The following is a 15,633-nucleotide window of genomic DNA, read 5'->3' as shown; positions in this document are numbered from 1 at the left end:
GTTAGTTGATATCTCAAGGTAGTTTTGACTTGCATTCCTCTGATGATTAGGGACAATGAGCATTTTTTCATTTGTTTGTTGGCCATTTGTCTGTTGAGAATGAATTACTGCACTTTAATTTTCATTTGTTCTACATTAATTATAAGATATTAAACATGTCATTTGGTTTTAGGATATAAGAATTTCCACAGTATAAGGGATACATTTTACTACCACTCACAATCACCTATTCATTTGAACTTCTATTTTTGACCCATTAAATAGAAAGGTAAGATCCAGGCCATGCTAGGCTGATTCTATAATGTCCCCTAATAACCAACAAACCCCTTGTTATGCACCTTCCCCCAGGTATTTAATCAACACTAATGTAGATGCTGCTATAAAGGGATTTGCAGATATAATTGAAGTCCCAAATCAGTTAACTTTAAGTCAGTGATTATCCTGTATTGAAATGTCCTAATCAGGTTTGTCCCGATCACCAGATTTACAAGGAAAAGGACTCAATGTGAGTCTTTGGGCTTTGAAAGTGGAGAGTTCCTGTAGCAAAGAAAGCTGGTGGTAGCCCTTCCCCCTTTTCACCCTGACAGCTGGTAATCAAACAGGGCACTGCCAGAAAGTGAATTCTGCCCATAGGTTCTATGTAAACTTAGGGGAGGACCCCAATCTCAAGATGAGGGCACAGCTTTTTGAAATCCTGAACAGAGAATCCATTCACACCATGCTTGAATTTCTGACTAAGAAGCAGGAAAAAAAAAATAAATGGCAGTTGTTTAAAGATAATAAATTTGTGGTAATTTGGTATATAGAAATAGAAAATTAATACACATGATCAATAGGTAAGCACATAACATTTTTTCCTCTGGCATGAATTTATGGGCTAATATGAAATTACTTGTATGAAATAAAATCTTTCCTAACTCTTTCAATATGTTTTAGCTTATGATCCTTAGGTAATTCAATTTTACCACAATCATATTTCCTTCACCCATTCAACAATAATTAATTCAGTCTTATTATGTATCAGGTATGACTTTCTAAGCTGGGGTTACAATTTTTTTTTTACAGATAATAATTTTATAGTTTATCATTAATGCTTGAATTTTTACATAACAATTTATGATCCTATCACAATAACGATAAATATGTGGCCATTGATTTTACAACTTCACATATGCCTGCAGTAATATTTGAACAATCATTCCTTAAGTTCCTATTCTTCACATGCAAAATATGCTACAGCCAAACACGAATAGCACAATGTGTACAGTAAGCAGATTATTTAACAGCAATTAAATTCTAAAGAGTCTACAAAAAATAATCAGAAAAATTCATTGGGAAAAGTTGTTTTTAAGATTCTATTTACACTGTCATGAACTGAAACCAACTGATATGTGGAAACTGACCATAAATTCACCAAAAAAAAATTTTGTCATAGAAGATTCAAGTCATGGCTGCATTTTCAGTGTAAGCCACCACTAAATATTTTTCGGACAAATGCAGACACATATTCCCTCATTCCTCCACATTGAGGTCACTCATGATTGTCAGTACTACGGTAAAACATTATACAAGTTATTCAACCATGTCCATTTTAATCAATCAAAATCATGTTTTCCATCTATGTAGTCAAACATAGCACATCTATTCACTATAATATAGCATCCTTCTCCTTTGATGCTGACATTACAGGGGAACAAAAGCAATTATGATTCAACTTAATTTTCATCATGACTTCACTGTTTTAACTAGTGACAGGTTTCAGGCTAAACATTAAGAACACAGGATAACAGCTAAGCTTTCTTTTTAAAAAAATTCAAGAGTATTAGAGGGTACACATCACATTTTGTTCACATACTGTTTGAGTCAAGGCTCTCCCAGATAGTGTTCACCATACTATGTGTGGATTTACCTATCCTTTCCTCCCCTTGATTTTGAGATTTACTTCCATCTTTTATTAATTTATTCATGTATTGGTGAACAGTTGTTTCCATGTCTTTGCAATTGAGAATTGTGCAAAATATGTAGGCATCCATTATATGGTCTTTTTTTGTCCCTCATACTTTATAATTCTAGTGGAACTCAACTGCTTTCATTACCTCCCTATATACAGTTTTTCACTTCTGAGATTTTGCTCATTTCCATATGAAGGCAATGCTGGCACTAGAGGATGAGGTAGGAAGTATTCCCTCCTCTTCACTTTTTTCAAAAATTGTAAAAATTGGTTCTTTAAATGGTTGGTAGAATTTATCATTGAAGCCATATGGTGTAGACATTTTGTTTTGTGGAGAGGTTTTTCATTACTGATTCAATCTCCTTATTCCAGGTTTTCTTCTAATTTATGCTTAGTAGATTGTTTTCAGGAATTTATCTAGTTTATACAATTCATTGGCATCCAACTGCTCATCCTACTGTCTAATAATTCTGTTACTATAAATTTATAGTAATTTCTCCAATTTTATATCTGATTTTAGTTATTTTTCTATTTTTAAAAATTAAATCGTAACAGTGTAAATTAATGCATTTATGGTGTACTGACTATTTTTAGAGATGAGGTCTTGCTCTGGCTCAGTCTGGTTTTGAACTTGTGACCTCGGGCAACCCACCTGAGTTGGCCCCTCAAGTGCTAGGATTACAGGCGTGAGCCACAGTGCCTGGCTCTACCCTGACTTTGGACATGTCACTTTCCCCTCTTGATCTCCATATTACCGTGAAATGAGAATAGGTGAGAAAAGGCCCTTCTAGCTTTAAAGAGTTAAATGAAACTTGTAACTTCCTTTAGTGGTGGTACTAATTACCAAGCCATTACACTTCCTGTTACTTCAGAGAGATATTTGACCTTAGTATCTTAAGATCCAAGAAATCCCTGATATAAAGAAAACTCTGAAATCATAAATAGAAGCTATGGAGTGGTGAATAGAGGTTTTCCTGGGATGTTGTGGCTTGATGGACAGGACCGACAGATCTGGCTATTGGGAGTGGTATCTTCCCACTTCAGTGCCGCTATGGATTTTTATCCTTGCTTTCGAATTAGTCTCAAGAATGACTTTTAGTATTGGTGGTTTTGTCAGTTTTTAAAGATTGTTATCGACACAATAGCTTCTGGAAATCTTACGCGGAATCCTGCTCCCCCGGAGGCACGCTACAAAGTGCCCCGGTGTTCTACCCTGGCCCTCTGCAAGAAGATCCAGCTTCCTCGGACACCGGAGTCTGTGTGGGAGGCAGGCCCTAAGTGAATGAGCAAGACAGTCGCGTTAGAAAGGTAGCGTACGGGCCTCCAACGACGAGCAGAGTGACTCGGCCTTCGTCTTCCCCTCGGAGCCGCCATCTTGTCGTCACTTCCCTCACGAGCACAGCGAGCTCTTCCTCAGGGCCTGCTTCGCCACTTCCCTTCACCCAACTCCTATTGGGCGGCGGCCCCTCAGGCTTTGCTGGGGCCCGGGAGGCCGACAGGCCAGAGGTGGGCAGCCTGTGGCCTCTGGGCGCGGCCTGCTTCGGCCGACGCAGCTACTCTAGCCTCTGGGGTTACAATTTTGACCAAAACACCTTAAAGCTTCTGTGTCTTATATTCCAGAGGCTTTCCAAGAGTGAGATCAACCCATTGTGGTGTTGTAAGTGAAGAAATGACAGAATCTGATTCTCAGTAGCAGGACTGGTGACCACCGTGAGGAAGAACAGTCATGGGAAGCAGGTAAGGGGACAGTGCTAGTGCCACAGTTTAGGACTGAGAGGTAGAGAGAAGCAGCCTGAGGGATAAGAGGGATAGAGGAACCGGCTAAAGAAGCAGGGGATGAGGAACAGCAGTAGAGGAAAAGAGCTGTAAAGCCGCTAGTCTCTGATTAAATGCAGTCTTCTATAGATTTTTAATACAGAGCCTAGCAGGGTGCACTTTGCTTTTGATAATTAATACATTTGTGAGGCTGCTTAAGAGCTAATTGCCTCCTAATGTTAAGTGGATTAAAAAATACCCATTGTTCCCTTCTAAAGATGCACACAGCTCAGATGTGAGTAATTCATAAAAACAGGCAATGTATGAGCCCTGGTGAATGGGCATTTTGACTGTTTGAGCACGTGTAGGTTTGAAGTGATTAAAGTCCTACAACTCCTGGTTGAAATACACAGTAAGAAATTGTGCTTCTCTGTATGAGGAGATGTCCTGCACTCACAAGTACAGATTAAGGGCCGCCGAATAAAGATAATTTTAAAATACAGCAACTCAGAGTCCAAGATACTAGTCGGGAAGTTTTGGGAGTCTAACTGTAATGCGTTTAGACACACTGATCTATCAAGGGACCAAACTCACTTCTGTTACAGATTAGATTTCTGATCGTTCAGGGATTCCCAAGATTGTGCTACCCACTCTAGTCAATAAGCAAGAATGAAACTGGTTTCTCTGACAGTCTGTCAGGTGTGTTCAGACACAACTCCACGTGTAAAGAGAAAAACCACGATCTCTACAGCTCCAGTCCCAGGGCATGTTCACTCTGGCATCAAGTTCCCTGGGGTGAGTTTTCTTGTGGAAGAGTCCACGTGAGGAGGAAAGGAATAGGAAGCAGGTAGTCCAGGTCAGAGAGACAATTCAGGGAAGAGGCTGGACCCAGCCTGGGGGTCAGAGAATTCCTAGGCCAGGACTCCGGAAACAGCGGGACAAATGACGCTGGAGGTGGAATAACAGGGGTCAGGGCAAAGTCCCAAGTTCTGGTCGTGTCTGTCAGGGTCTCCTTCAGCGGTGTCCTCGCGGTGAAGCTCAGCACTGGGGATTCCCTGTCTCCCCAAGAGTTTCACTTCTCCCTCTCCCAACCCCCGTCAGGCAGATCCTTCTTCCTGAATACTCCTGACGCGGCCCCAATTCTCATTCCCGCTGGTTGTCTGTTTCCAGAAAAGCCAATCAGCGTCGCCGAGGTTCCTGGTTATTAAGTCCCCACAGAGCTACCCGGACTCAGCGTCTCCTCAGATTCCGAGAATGGGGGTCACAGCGCCCGGAACCCTCCTCCTGCTGCTGTCGGCTGCCCTAGTCCTGACAAAGACCTGGGCGGGTGAGTGCGGGGTCGGGAGAGAAACAGCCTCTGCAAGAAGGGCGAGGGGCCTGCCCCGCGGGGACACAAGTCCGGGGAGCCGCGCCGGGAGAAGGGTCGCGCCGGGTCTAAGCCCCTCCTGCTCCCAGGCTCCCACTCCCTGCGGTATTTCACCACCGCCGTATCCCGGCCTGGCCGCGGGGCGCCCCGGTACATCGAAGTCGGCTACGTGGACGACACGCTGTTCGTGCGGTTCGACGGTGACGCGATGAATCCTAGGATGGAGCCGCGGGCGCCGTGGGTGGAGCGGGAGGGGCCGGAGTATTGGGTCGAGGAGACACAGAAAGCCAAGGGCAACGCACAGACTGACCGAGTGGGCCTGGAGACCCTGCGCGGCTACTACAACCAGAGCGAGGACGGTGAGTGACCCGGGGCCCGGTCACAGGCCACTACCCCTCCCTTCCCCACAGATCAGCCCGCGTCGCCTGAGTCTCAGGGTCGGAGAGTCACCCCAATACAGTAGAACCGCCTGAGACCTCCGGCCCGGGAAGGGCCCTCGAGGACCCTCATCCTGTTTGGTTTTCAGTTTAGGACAAAATCCCTGCGGGGTGATGGGGCGGGGCGGGGCCGGTGGGCTCTGCTGACCGCGGGGGTGGGGACCAGGGTCTCACACCATCCAGAAAACATATGGCTGCTACGTGGGGCCCGACGGGAGCTTCCTCCGCGGGTACATGCAGTTCGCCTACGACGGCGCCGACTACATCACCCTGAACGAGGACCTGAGCTCCTGGACCGCGGCGGACACAGCGGCTCAGATCACCCAGCGCAAGTGGGAGGCGGCCGGTGCGGCTGAGCACTGGAGGGTCTACCTGGAGGAGGAGTGCGTGGTGTGTCTCCGCAGATACCTGGAGAAGGGGAAGGACACGCTGCAGCGCACGGGTACCAGGGGTGCAGGGCATTCTGTATATCTCCCTCCTCTGGCTCCCAGTCCACAAGGAGGGGAGGAAAATGGGCCTGATCTTGGAATATCACATCCCCTCTGGTCCTGAGCAGGAAGACACTCCCTCAGTATACATCCTACACCAAAGAGTGACTCTGAGGGCCCGGCCTTCCCACTGGGGCAATTAAATAATGGAGTCTCCCAGGAAACAGAGGGACAGACTGTCCCTGAAATACTGGTCAGGTCCCTCTGACCTTGCAGCAGCCTTGGACACCATGAACTTTTCGGTCAGACCTTGTTCTCTGCTCCACTCAGTGTGTTTGGAGGTCTGATCCAGCCCTTCCGGGTCACTCAGCCTCCACTCAGGGCAGGTCCAGAAGTCTCTGTTCTCCTCTTCAGTGACTGAAACTTTCAAGTAATAGAATCCCTTTGTCCAGGCTGGTGTCTGGGTTTTGTCCTCCCTTTCCCACCCCATTTGTCCTGTCCATTCTCAGGATGTCACATGAGTGCTGCTGGAGTGTCCATGAAGGATGCAAAGTGCCTGAATTTCCTGACTCTTTCTCTCAGATCCCCCAAAGACTCTTGTGACCCACCACCCCATCTCTGACCATGAGGCCACCCTGAGGTGTTGGGCCCTGGGCTTCTACCCTGCGGAGATCACACTGACCTGGCAGCGGGATGGGGAAGACCAGACCCAGGACATGGAGCTTATAGAGACTAGGCCTGCAGGGGATAGAACCTTCCAGAAGTGGGCAGCTGTGGTGGTGCCTTCTGGAGAGGAGCAGAGATACACGTGCCATGTGCAGCATGAGGGGCTGCGGGAGCCCCTCACCCTGAGATGGGGTAAGAAGAGGGGCTGGGGACATCACCTTTCTTCTCAGAGAAAGCTGGGGCCCTTCTGGATCCCTTCAGCAGTGTCATGGCTGAGGCCTGGGGTCAGGCCCCTCACCTTCCTGTCCTTTCCCAGAGCCATCTTCCCAGCCCAGCACCCCCATAGTGGGCATCATTGCTGGCCTGGTTCTCCTTGGAACTGTGCTCACTGGAGCTGTGGTTGCTGCTGTGATGTGGAGGAAGAAGAGCTCAGGTAGGGGAGGGGGGTCTGCATGTTCTTGTCCCACTGGAGATTTCAACCCCAGGTAGCAGTGTTCCCCACCCCATTGCCGAGAAGTCCATCCACATACACCTGCTTCCCCATCTGGGGGCCCTGTGTGCCAACACTTACTCTTTTGTATAGTACATGTGACAGTGAAGGACAGAGTTTTAATGTGGTGATTGTGGTGATGGGGACCTGATCCCCTGTAGTCACAGGTCAGAGAGGAAGGACCTTGCTCAGGACAGACCTCCAGGAGGGCAGTTGATCCACCCTTTCCTTCTCCTCTGATTCTTGATCCTGCCCTGGGTCATCAGAGTTCTGGAAATTCTGTGTGATCCAAGACCTCATCCTCTAGGACCTCATGGTCCTGACTGTTCCCAGACCTCTCACAGGGCATTTTCTTCCCACAAGTGGAAATGGAGGGAGCTACACTCAGGCTGCAAGTAAGTATGGGGGGTGGTGATCTGTGAGGCCTCTGAGATAGTGTAGAGAGAAGCCCATGATGGAGCTGCCAGCCACATAATTCTTCCTTTACCCACATCTTCTGTGGTCTCTGACCAGGTCCTGTTTTGTTCAACCCCAGGCAATGACAGGGTCCAGGCATCCAATGTGTCTCTCACAGCTTGAAAAGGTGAGACCTTGCTGTTCTGATGTAAGGGTGAGGTGGGGCAGAGAGGACACAGCTGGGCTATGGAGCTTCTTTGATGAGACATTCTGAATGTGTGGTGGGCTGTTCAGTGTCACCACATGCTGTGACTAATCTGAATTTGTTTTTTACTTTTTTCTATAGCCTGAGACAGCCGCCTTGTGCCTAACAATTCACACCTCCCCTTTATGACTTCAAGAGGCTCTGATTTCTCTTTCTGCAAATGCTTCTGAATGACTCTGCATCCCTCTTTGCCTAATGTGAGGAGGTGGGGAATCCACCCTACCTCCATGTCCATGGTGACCCCCTTCTCTCATACTGACCTATGCCCTTTCCTGATTATCTTTCCTGTTGCAGAGAGGTGGGCATGGAATGTCTCCCTCCCTGTCTTAACTTTATGGTGCACTGAGCTGCTTCCCTAGTGAAAATAAGAATTTGAATTTGTTTTCTCAAATTCTTCCCATGAGAGAGGCAAGAGGGGAAATAAAAGGAAGACCTGAGAACCTTCCAGAATCTATGGGTTTGCTGTGCTGAGTCTGCTGTAGTGGAGGATAGGAAAAGGCCGTGAGGAGTCAGAGTGTGGATGGGGGCTGTGCCCACTCAGTGCTCAGTCCATCTTGGGCTGTATGTGGTCACTTTTTGGCAAGGTCATCCTCACTGTTCCATTTTCCATGTCCCTTTGGTAGAACCTTGTCCCAGCAGGACCTGTGATCACACACACATGGCCCAAGGCAGCCCCTGCACATAGTAGTTTGTGGTATCAAGAGAGAATTTTCACACCATCCAGCTCTTGCCCTCCTTCTAGGGCTCTATCTAAGATGGCATTTTCTATCTTTTCCCCAATGTTTTTATTATTTCATTTTTAATTTTTATGGATACAGAATAGTTATCTATATGTATGGGTACACATGTGATATTTTGATACAAGCATACAATGTGTAATAATCAAATCTGGGTAATTAGGATAACCATCACCTCAAACATTTATCATTTGTTTTTTTAGGAAACATTCTAAATTATATTTAGACTAAATCTTCTCTTCTCAATATTTTGAAATATACAATTAAATCATTGTGTTAAAAAAAGTTGTTGTTTATTTGTGTGTGACAGGGTCTCATTTTGTTGCATGGGCTTGAATGCAATGGCATTCAATCATCAAATCATCATAGTTCACTGCAATCTCAAACTCCTGGGCTTAAAGATTCTTCCTGCCTCTGCCCCCTGAATAGCCAAAATCACAGATGCTGACACCATACCCAGCTGTTTAAAAAATTGTTTGTAGAGATGGGGCCTCATTATTGCACAGGCTGGTCTTGAACTCATGGCCATCAAATGATCTTTCCACAGGCATGAGCCACCCCACACAGCCTATTGTTAACTAGTCATTCTGTTGAGCTACTAAAATTTGGTCTTATTTCTTGCATCTAACTGTGTTTTTGTACACATTAACCAACTCCTCTTCTGTTCCCCCTCCAGACTACCCTTTCTCAGCCTCTGGTAACCCCCATCCTGTTTGCTACCTCCATGAGATTATTATTTTTTTTTTTTTTGCTCTTGCTTGCTACAGAGAACACACAACATTTGTCTTTCTGTGCCTGGCTTATTGTACTTAATATCACATCCTCCCAGCAGTTCTATCCACGGTGCTGCCCCAACCTTTTTAAAGGAACCAGATTTTGGAATTAGCAGAGAGGAGGGAGCCCATCACTTTTCATTTTGGGCATATATTCTCTTCGCCCTGCTACCCTGACCCTTCCCTGCCCTTAATTCTAGCAATCTTAGTACTGGCTCCAAACCAAACTCATGGATTTCTAAAGCAGGCTCTAAGTTAGATTTATTTGCAAAATAAATAAAACAAAAGTTGTTTGAAAATTGGACCTGTATTCAAGGATTATTCTTTCTGAGGAGAGAAATATCACTGTGTGCTGCAGTGTGCAGGAAGGTCAGTGTGAGTGAGGATGAGTGAAGGCACCTCAACAGCACTGAGGAGAAAAGCACATGTAGCATTGAATTCAGCATGAAATGTTTGTCTGCCAGATACAGGGCAGACTGTTTTTCCATCTAGGAAACATCATTGAGGTATAAAATAGAAAAATTGCAAGCTTTGTGGAGCACATGTTCTAGTATGAAGAGGCAGACAATATTCTGTAAGCAGAGAAAATAAGCAATTTTTATGTTAGAAGATAGTAAGGGTTACCGGGAACATGATATAGAGGTTTCGTGGGGACAGGGTTGGTGGTTATTGTGCTGAGTGGTCAGTGTGAGACTTGTTACAAAGGTGATCTTCAAGGAAAGATTTGAAGGACATGGTGAATTATCTATGAGAATGTCTAGGAAAGTTCTTTCCATGCCAGTGAAATCTTCAGCCCAAATGCACTGGAGCAGGAAGGAGTCTGTGTTCTGGGAAGAGCAGGAGGCCAGGAGAGCTGGACAGAGAGTCACCAAAATGAGGTCAGAGATGGGGCTGAAACAGGTAGGCCTGGAGGGTGTGGAAAGGGTGTGACTTTTATAGTGATCAAGATGGGGAGCTAGAGGGCAGTTTTTTATTATTTTTGCTTTTGTTTTTGTTTGAGACAGAGTTTCACTTTGTTGTCCTTGGTAAAGTGTCATGGCATCACAGCTCATAGCAAACTCAAACTCTTGTGCTGAAATGATTCTCTTGCCTCAGCCTCACATGTCAATGGGACTACAGGTGCCTACCACTGTTGCAGGAAGATGAGGCCCAATGGAGAGAAAGAGCACCCAAACACCATGTTTATAAGAGGAAGGGCTTTATTTACCGGCCAGGAGCTTATGGCATAGAAGAATTCCAAATGGCTGTACTCCCCAAATGGCTTGGTCTTTCCCTTTTATTGAGAGCCAAAAAGTTCCACCCCACAGGTACCCTTCTCATCAGCCAGTTTGAATCAAGTGGGAGATGCTATACCAGCCCCTACAGAACTATAAGATTTCACAGAACGTGGAAATTTCCAAGTTCCAGTAAGTTAAGTTTACAAATTCCCAAGAGCTGAGTTACCATGGAGAGGATCCTGCAAGTGTATCTTTGTGGTCTCCTTGAGAAGACCTGTTCTCCTAGACCTCACTCTTCTCCAGTATCCTCTCTCACCATAACTACTCATGGCTATTTTTAGAGATAGGGTCTTGCTGTTGCTCAGGCTGGTTTCAACCTCCTGAGCTCAAGCCATCCACCCACCTGGGCTTCCCAGAGTTCTAGGATTATTTGCGTTAGCCACCTCTCCCCACCTAGATGGCAGTTTTGAGCAGAATAGGGACATGGTACGATTTCTCTTTTCACAGTCTCTCTGGGTGTCAGGGACCAGCCCCAAACTACACCATGGGTTCTTTCCCAGTGCTTGGTGGTGACAAAAGAATGAAAAAAATAAAGACAAGAGACAAGATAGATTTAAAAAGAGTGGGCCTATGCCACCAACAGTGAGGACAGGCAAAGGACCCCTGTTCTGGGTTAACTCAGTATTTATTGCACACGTTGTATTCAAATCAACAAATGAATAGTCATAGGAGAAAGTAAAAAACTGCACTATATGTCATCCTTTCCCTTGTTTGCCACTTTAAAATGCACTGTTCTTTAACCACTTTAGCTAAGTTATTCTTCACTTATACTCTACTCTTACATTAAACTAAAGAATTGGGAGGCAGTTAATGAAACAAAAAGAAAGCTTAGAAGCAGGATGTCAAAGCAGACCCCAATCAGACTACACACACAAATTCCAAGAGAGGCTGTTAAGCCTCTCAGAACTTTGCTGGCTGACAGTCTAAAACCAGGGTATACTGAGAACTGGGGAGAAAGAAGCATGTTCCTCTTATCTTCCTGAGAGACAGAGACCTTTTTTTCTCTCTTAATGAGGTTTGGTGTTTCACTGTTCCCAGCATATCCTGCACCTGCTCATTATTTTTCCAATCCCTTTCACAGCATGGACTCTCACTGATAGGCACATCCTGCCTCTTCAGGGCCCCCTCTCAGTAACCCACTGGGGGAAAGATGAAGCCATGGCAAGACAGGTCTTTGTCTTAAAACTGCCAGGTCTCTTCTGCTGCTTATTCGACACACTTCTGGTGTTCTCCACACTGCTTTTATGGCCTACGTACGTTCCTTCCACAACATCTATCTCTTTGGTCTGTTTCCTTGTTCATAATCTACCATTAAGTTTTAATCACATTTTCTAAACTACTATTTTAAAAAACATAAAGTAATCAATCATTCAAGCACATCAGAACTATCTCATCCTGCTAGGCACTGCCCCGTTCCTCCCACACTGGCTGCTGCACTGAGTACTGAACTGAGAGGTGAGGGACAATGGAGGAGCAGTGAAATACCAGGAAAAGAGGGCAGGATTCCAAACTGCAGATACTGGTGTGAGGAGTGGGAATCAAGGGAAGTGATGGGTTTTTGATACATTTTGAAGATGGACTTTACAGCATTTTCTAATGCATCTGGGACATGAGGAAAAGAAGTCCAGGAGGACATCCACAGCTGTGCGCTGTGTGAGCAGAATAAGGATGGAGCTGCCATCTGTGGAGATGGGAACAACTCTAGCAGGGGTGTGCTTGAGGAAAGGGCATCCCAAACATTCAGAGAAGGAGGTGTCTACTAGGAGTGGAGGGGAGGGAGATGGGGAGGTAGCTAGACAAACATCTGGGTTCACAAGAAATGTCTGGGCTAGAGAAATAGATTTTGGGAAGGTCACCATATAATTGGTATTTAAAGCTTGAAGCATGGATGATGGCACAAGAGAGTGATTGACTATAGAAAAGAATGTGGACAAAGATGAACCCTGGACCTTCAAGGGCTGAGGATGTGATCTGACCACATGCCCAAAGCAGACTGTACAGTTCTGACATCACATCCAGAAGGCACGAAAACCACTTAGTCCCAGACTTTACTGTGTCATCTGGACATGGTGCTGAGACACAGTCAGGAGTTGAGTGTGAGACCCTGTGTTCATGACAAAGGAGGTGTTTATGCTGCTGGTCTTAAGATCAGACTTTAGTAGCAAACCACAGACCAGGATCCCCACGTGTGTGTGCAACAGCCTCACACCTAGAGCTTGTTAAATAAGTGAGTCCTTGGTCTTGTGTATAATACTCTAAGAGTGGTTCTGGGGAGAGGCCTGAATATTTTCTAACAACCTTGTGCTCAGCTAGAGTGGGAAGCTGAGGCCAGTGATCAGAGAGTGCCCAGGGTGGGTCTTCAAACCCTTTTTAAACATCCTTTTATCCTTCAGAAAGAAAAGGAAGAACATATTAATTGTGAGATGTAGTGTTGGGAGATTCACACATCCTCTGTACTGTAGGGTAGGGCCAGGCAGAGGATTCTGGTAGTGACTCTCAGCTCTGCATAAAGAACATCTCTGAATGCTGTGCTCTGTCGCTGCTCCCTAGACTGATCTCTCCCTGTCTTCTTAAAGCAACAATGGGAGCCAAATATTTCTAATGTATACATAAAGTAGTATATGCAAGGGTTGATAATTAAGTTCATGAACTTGGTAGGGCTCCAAGATGGTTGAATAGAGACATCTCATAAGCTGCTTTCAGTGAGTTCAGGGAAAGGAGTCTACATCTGTATTGTCTGGGCCAGAAACAACATTGTGATGGCACAGTGAGACAGCCTGGGACAGCAGGAGCAAAAAAAGATAAGCAGGGTGGGAGGCCTGCAAAAAATGCCAGAACAAGGGGGTACCATGACCCAAGGTCATAGCCTACAGGTGGAATCCTTGGGGGATTGAGTCTGCAGGAGATTCTCCTCCACCACCACCCCCCACCTGCACCCCTACTCCCATCATAGCAATCTGTTGGGGTGGACTGGGGTTTGGACCAAACTCCAGGAGGGCCTATCCATCTAGGCATAAGTTGTGTGAAGCAAGGAGTAACTGGGTTGTCACAGGACTCTCAGGAGCACAGAAGCCAGCAGTGGGCTGGAGAGAGTTCATGCTACTTCTTTGGCACAGAATCAGAGGCTTGAGCCCTAGCACTTAGGGGAGTAGCACCGGATGGGTTTAGACTGGAGCTTACTCAACAGAAAACTTGGCTTATAGGCACCCTGCCACCTTCAGAGAGCCATAGGAGGGGTGCAAAATTTACTGAAATCTTGAGACAGTTTACACCCACGGTGGCCCAGTTGGAGTAGCTTTCTAGAATCCCTGTGTGGACTGGCTTTGACTCCGACCTCTAGGCTGGGACAACTGTCTCTGGACTGACTCCCACAGAGATGCAGGCCTAACTGGGAAGATTCTGCTTCCCATAAAGAGTTGTTGGGGGCTGTTCCCAAGAAAGTCTGGTGTAAGCTTCATAACATTAGCACCCCTACCCCTCCATGGATTTAACTCTCCTAAAGCTATCACAACCATATTAAAATTAAAATTCAGGAAAATGAGACCGTATCTCTATGGCAAGTAAGTAATAACTTCCTGCCTCTACCACATCCTAAAGCAGATGTAGTGGTTTCTTCTTTTCTTCTTCCTCCTCCTCCTCCTCCTTCTCCTCCTCCTCCTCCTCTTCTTCTTCTTCTTTTGTAGTCCATGAGCTCTACCTAGTGGCAATATTTTTTTCTTTTTTTTTCCTAATCTTGGATCTCCCACTGGTGTTCATACAATATACTTTTAATACTAATATTTTTGTTCTCTTTCTCTTATTTTTCATTTTTTAATTTTTCTCATCTTTCTGTCGTAACTCTCCTGGACAACCAAGACTTTTTCTTTGGACAGAGTCTTGCCCTGAGGCCTGAGATGGAGTGCTGTGGTATTGGCCAGGCTCAAGGCAGGTCTGAAACTCTGGATTTAATGGACCCTTCTGCTGTGGCCCCTAGGGTGGGTAGGACTGTAGTGCCTGTCATGGTCCATGGCTGATTTTTTCTATTTTGGGGTCTTGCTCTTGCTCAGGCTTGTTTCAAACTCCTGGCCTTGGTCAATACTCCTGCCTTGCCCTCCCAGAGTGCCAGGATTGCTGGTGTGGGCCACTGCACTTGGCCTGTTTCTTTCTTTCTTTCTTTTTTATTAAATGATAGCTGTATACATTAAGGCAAACATGGGGTACAGTGTAGTGTTTTCACATACAACCTGAAATATTTTCATAAAACTGGTTAACATAGACTTTGTGTCATTTACTCAGTTATTGTGTTAAAACATTCATACTCTAGTTCTAGAAAAGTTCACTTGTACCCTTGTTAGACGGACCATATAGGTGATCTTTCCAGTCACCCTCCCACCACCCATCCACCCATCTCCCCTCCCCTTGCCCACCCCTCTCCATATTCTTAGGCTAGAATTAAGTTGTAGCTTTCATTTGAGAACTATAAATTAGTTTCATAATAGGGCTGTGTACATTGGATACTTTTTCTTCCATTCTTGTGATACTTTGCTAAGAACATTTTCTAATTCCATCTATGTAAACATGAAGGAGGTAAAGTCTCCATCTTTCTTCAGGGCTGCATAATATTCCATGGTGTATATATACCACAGTTTATTGATCCATTCATGAATCGATGGGCACTTGGGCTTCTTCCATGACCTGCAATTATGAATTGGGCTGCAATAAGCATTCTGCTACAAATATCTTTATTGTAATGTGATTTTTGAACTTCTGGGTGTATACCTAATAATGGAATTGTAGGATCGAATGGCAGGTCAATTTTTAGTTCTCTAAGTGTTCTCCAGACGTCTTTCCAAAAGGAATGTATTAGTTTGCATTCCCACCAGCAGTGTATAAGTGTTCCCTTTTCTCCACATCCACACCAGCAACTCTGGTTTGGGGATATTGTGATATGCGCTAGTCTTACTGAAGTTAGGTGATATCTCAAAGTAGTTTTGATTTGCATTTCTCTAATGATTAAGGATGGTGAGCATTTTTTTCATATATCTATAGGCTGCATGCCTATCTTCTTTGGTGAAATTTCTCTTCAAGTCCTTTGCCCACCCTGAGATGGGAT

The 15,633-nt window shown here is 45.3% G+C and overlaps 1 protein-coding gene across 2 annotated transcripts in view; it reads left to right on the top strand.

The window, feature by feature from the left end:
- Window positions 1-4,942: 4,942 nt before the first annotated feature.
- The window catches only part of LOC100957517 (patr class I histocompatibility antigen, A-126 alpha chain-like), a 110,449-nt gene continuing 99,758 nt past the window's right edge, over window positions 4,943-15,633 (top strand). The window contains exons 1-7 of one of the 2 annotated variants that reach the window (XM_023512784.1): window positions 4,943-5,033; window positions 5,162-5,431; window positions 5,676-5,951; window positions 6,520-6,795; window positions 6,920-7,049; window positions 7,457-7,488; window positions 7,629-7,672. In XM_023512784.1, the coding sequence (XP_023368552.1) occupies window positions 4,961-5,033; window positions 5,162-5,431; window positions 5,676-5,951; window positions 6,520-6,795; window positions 6,920-7,049; window positions 7,457-7,488; window positions 7,629-7,672 (1,101 nt within the window). In that variant the 5' untranslated portion in view covers window positions 4,943-4,960. Of the gene's footprint in view, window positions 5,034-5,161; window positions 5,432-5,675; window positions 5,952-6,519; window positions 6,796-6,919; window positions 7,050-7,456; window positions 7,489-7,628; window positions 7,673-15,633 lie in introns of those variants that run through there. The other variant, XM_012804770.2, reaches the window with a different exon arrangement.

This window comes from Otolemur garnettii, unplaced genomic scaffold, assembly GCF_000181295.1.
Source record: "Otolemur garnettii isolate 467f Iridium unplaced genomic scaffold, OtoGar3 scaffold00031, whole genome shotgun sequence".
NCBI classification, from domain to species: domain Eukaryota; kingdom Metazoa; phylum Chordata; class Mammalia; order Primates; family Galagidae; genus Otolemur; species Otolemur garnettii.
The sequence above is the reverse complement of the archived record's forward strand: the minus strand, read 5'-3'. Positions and strand labels throughout refer to the sequence as shown.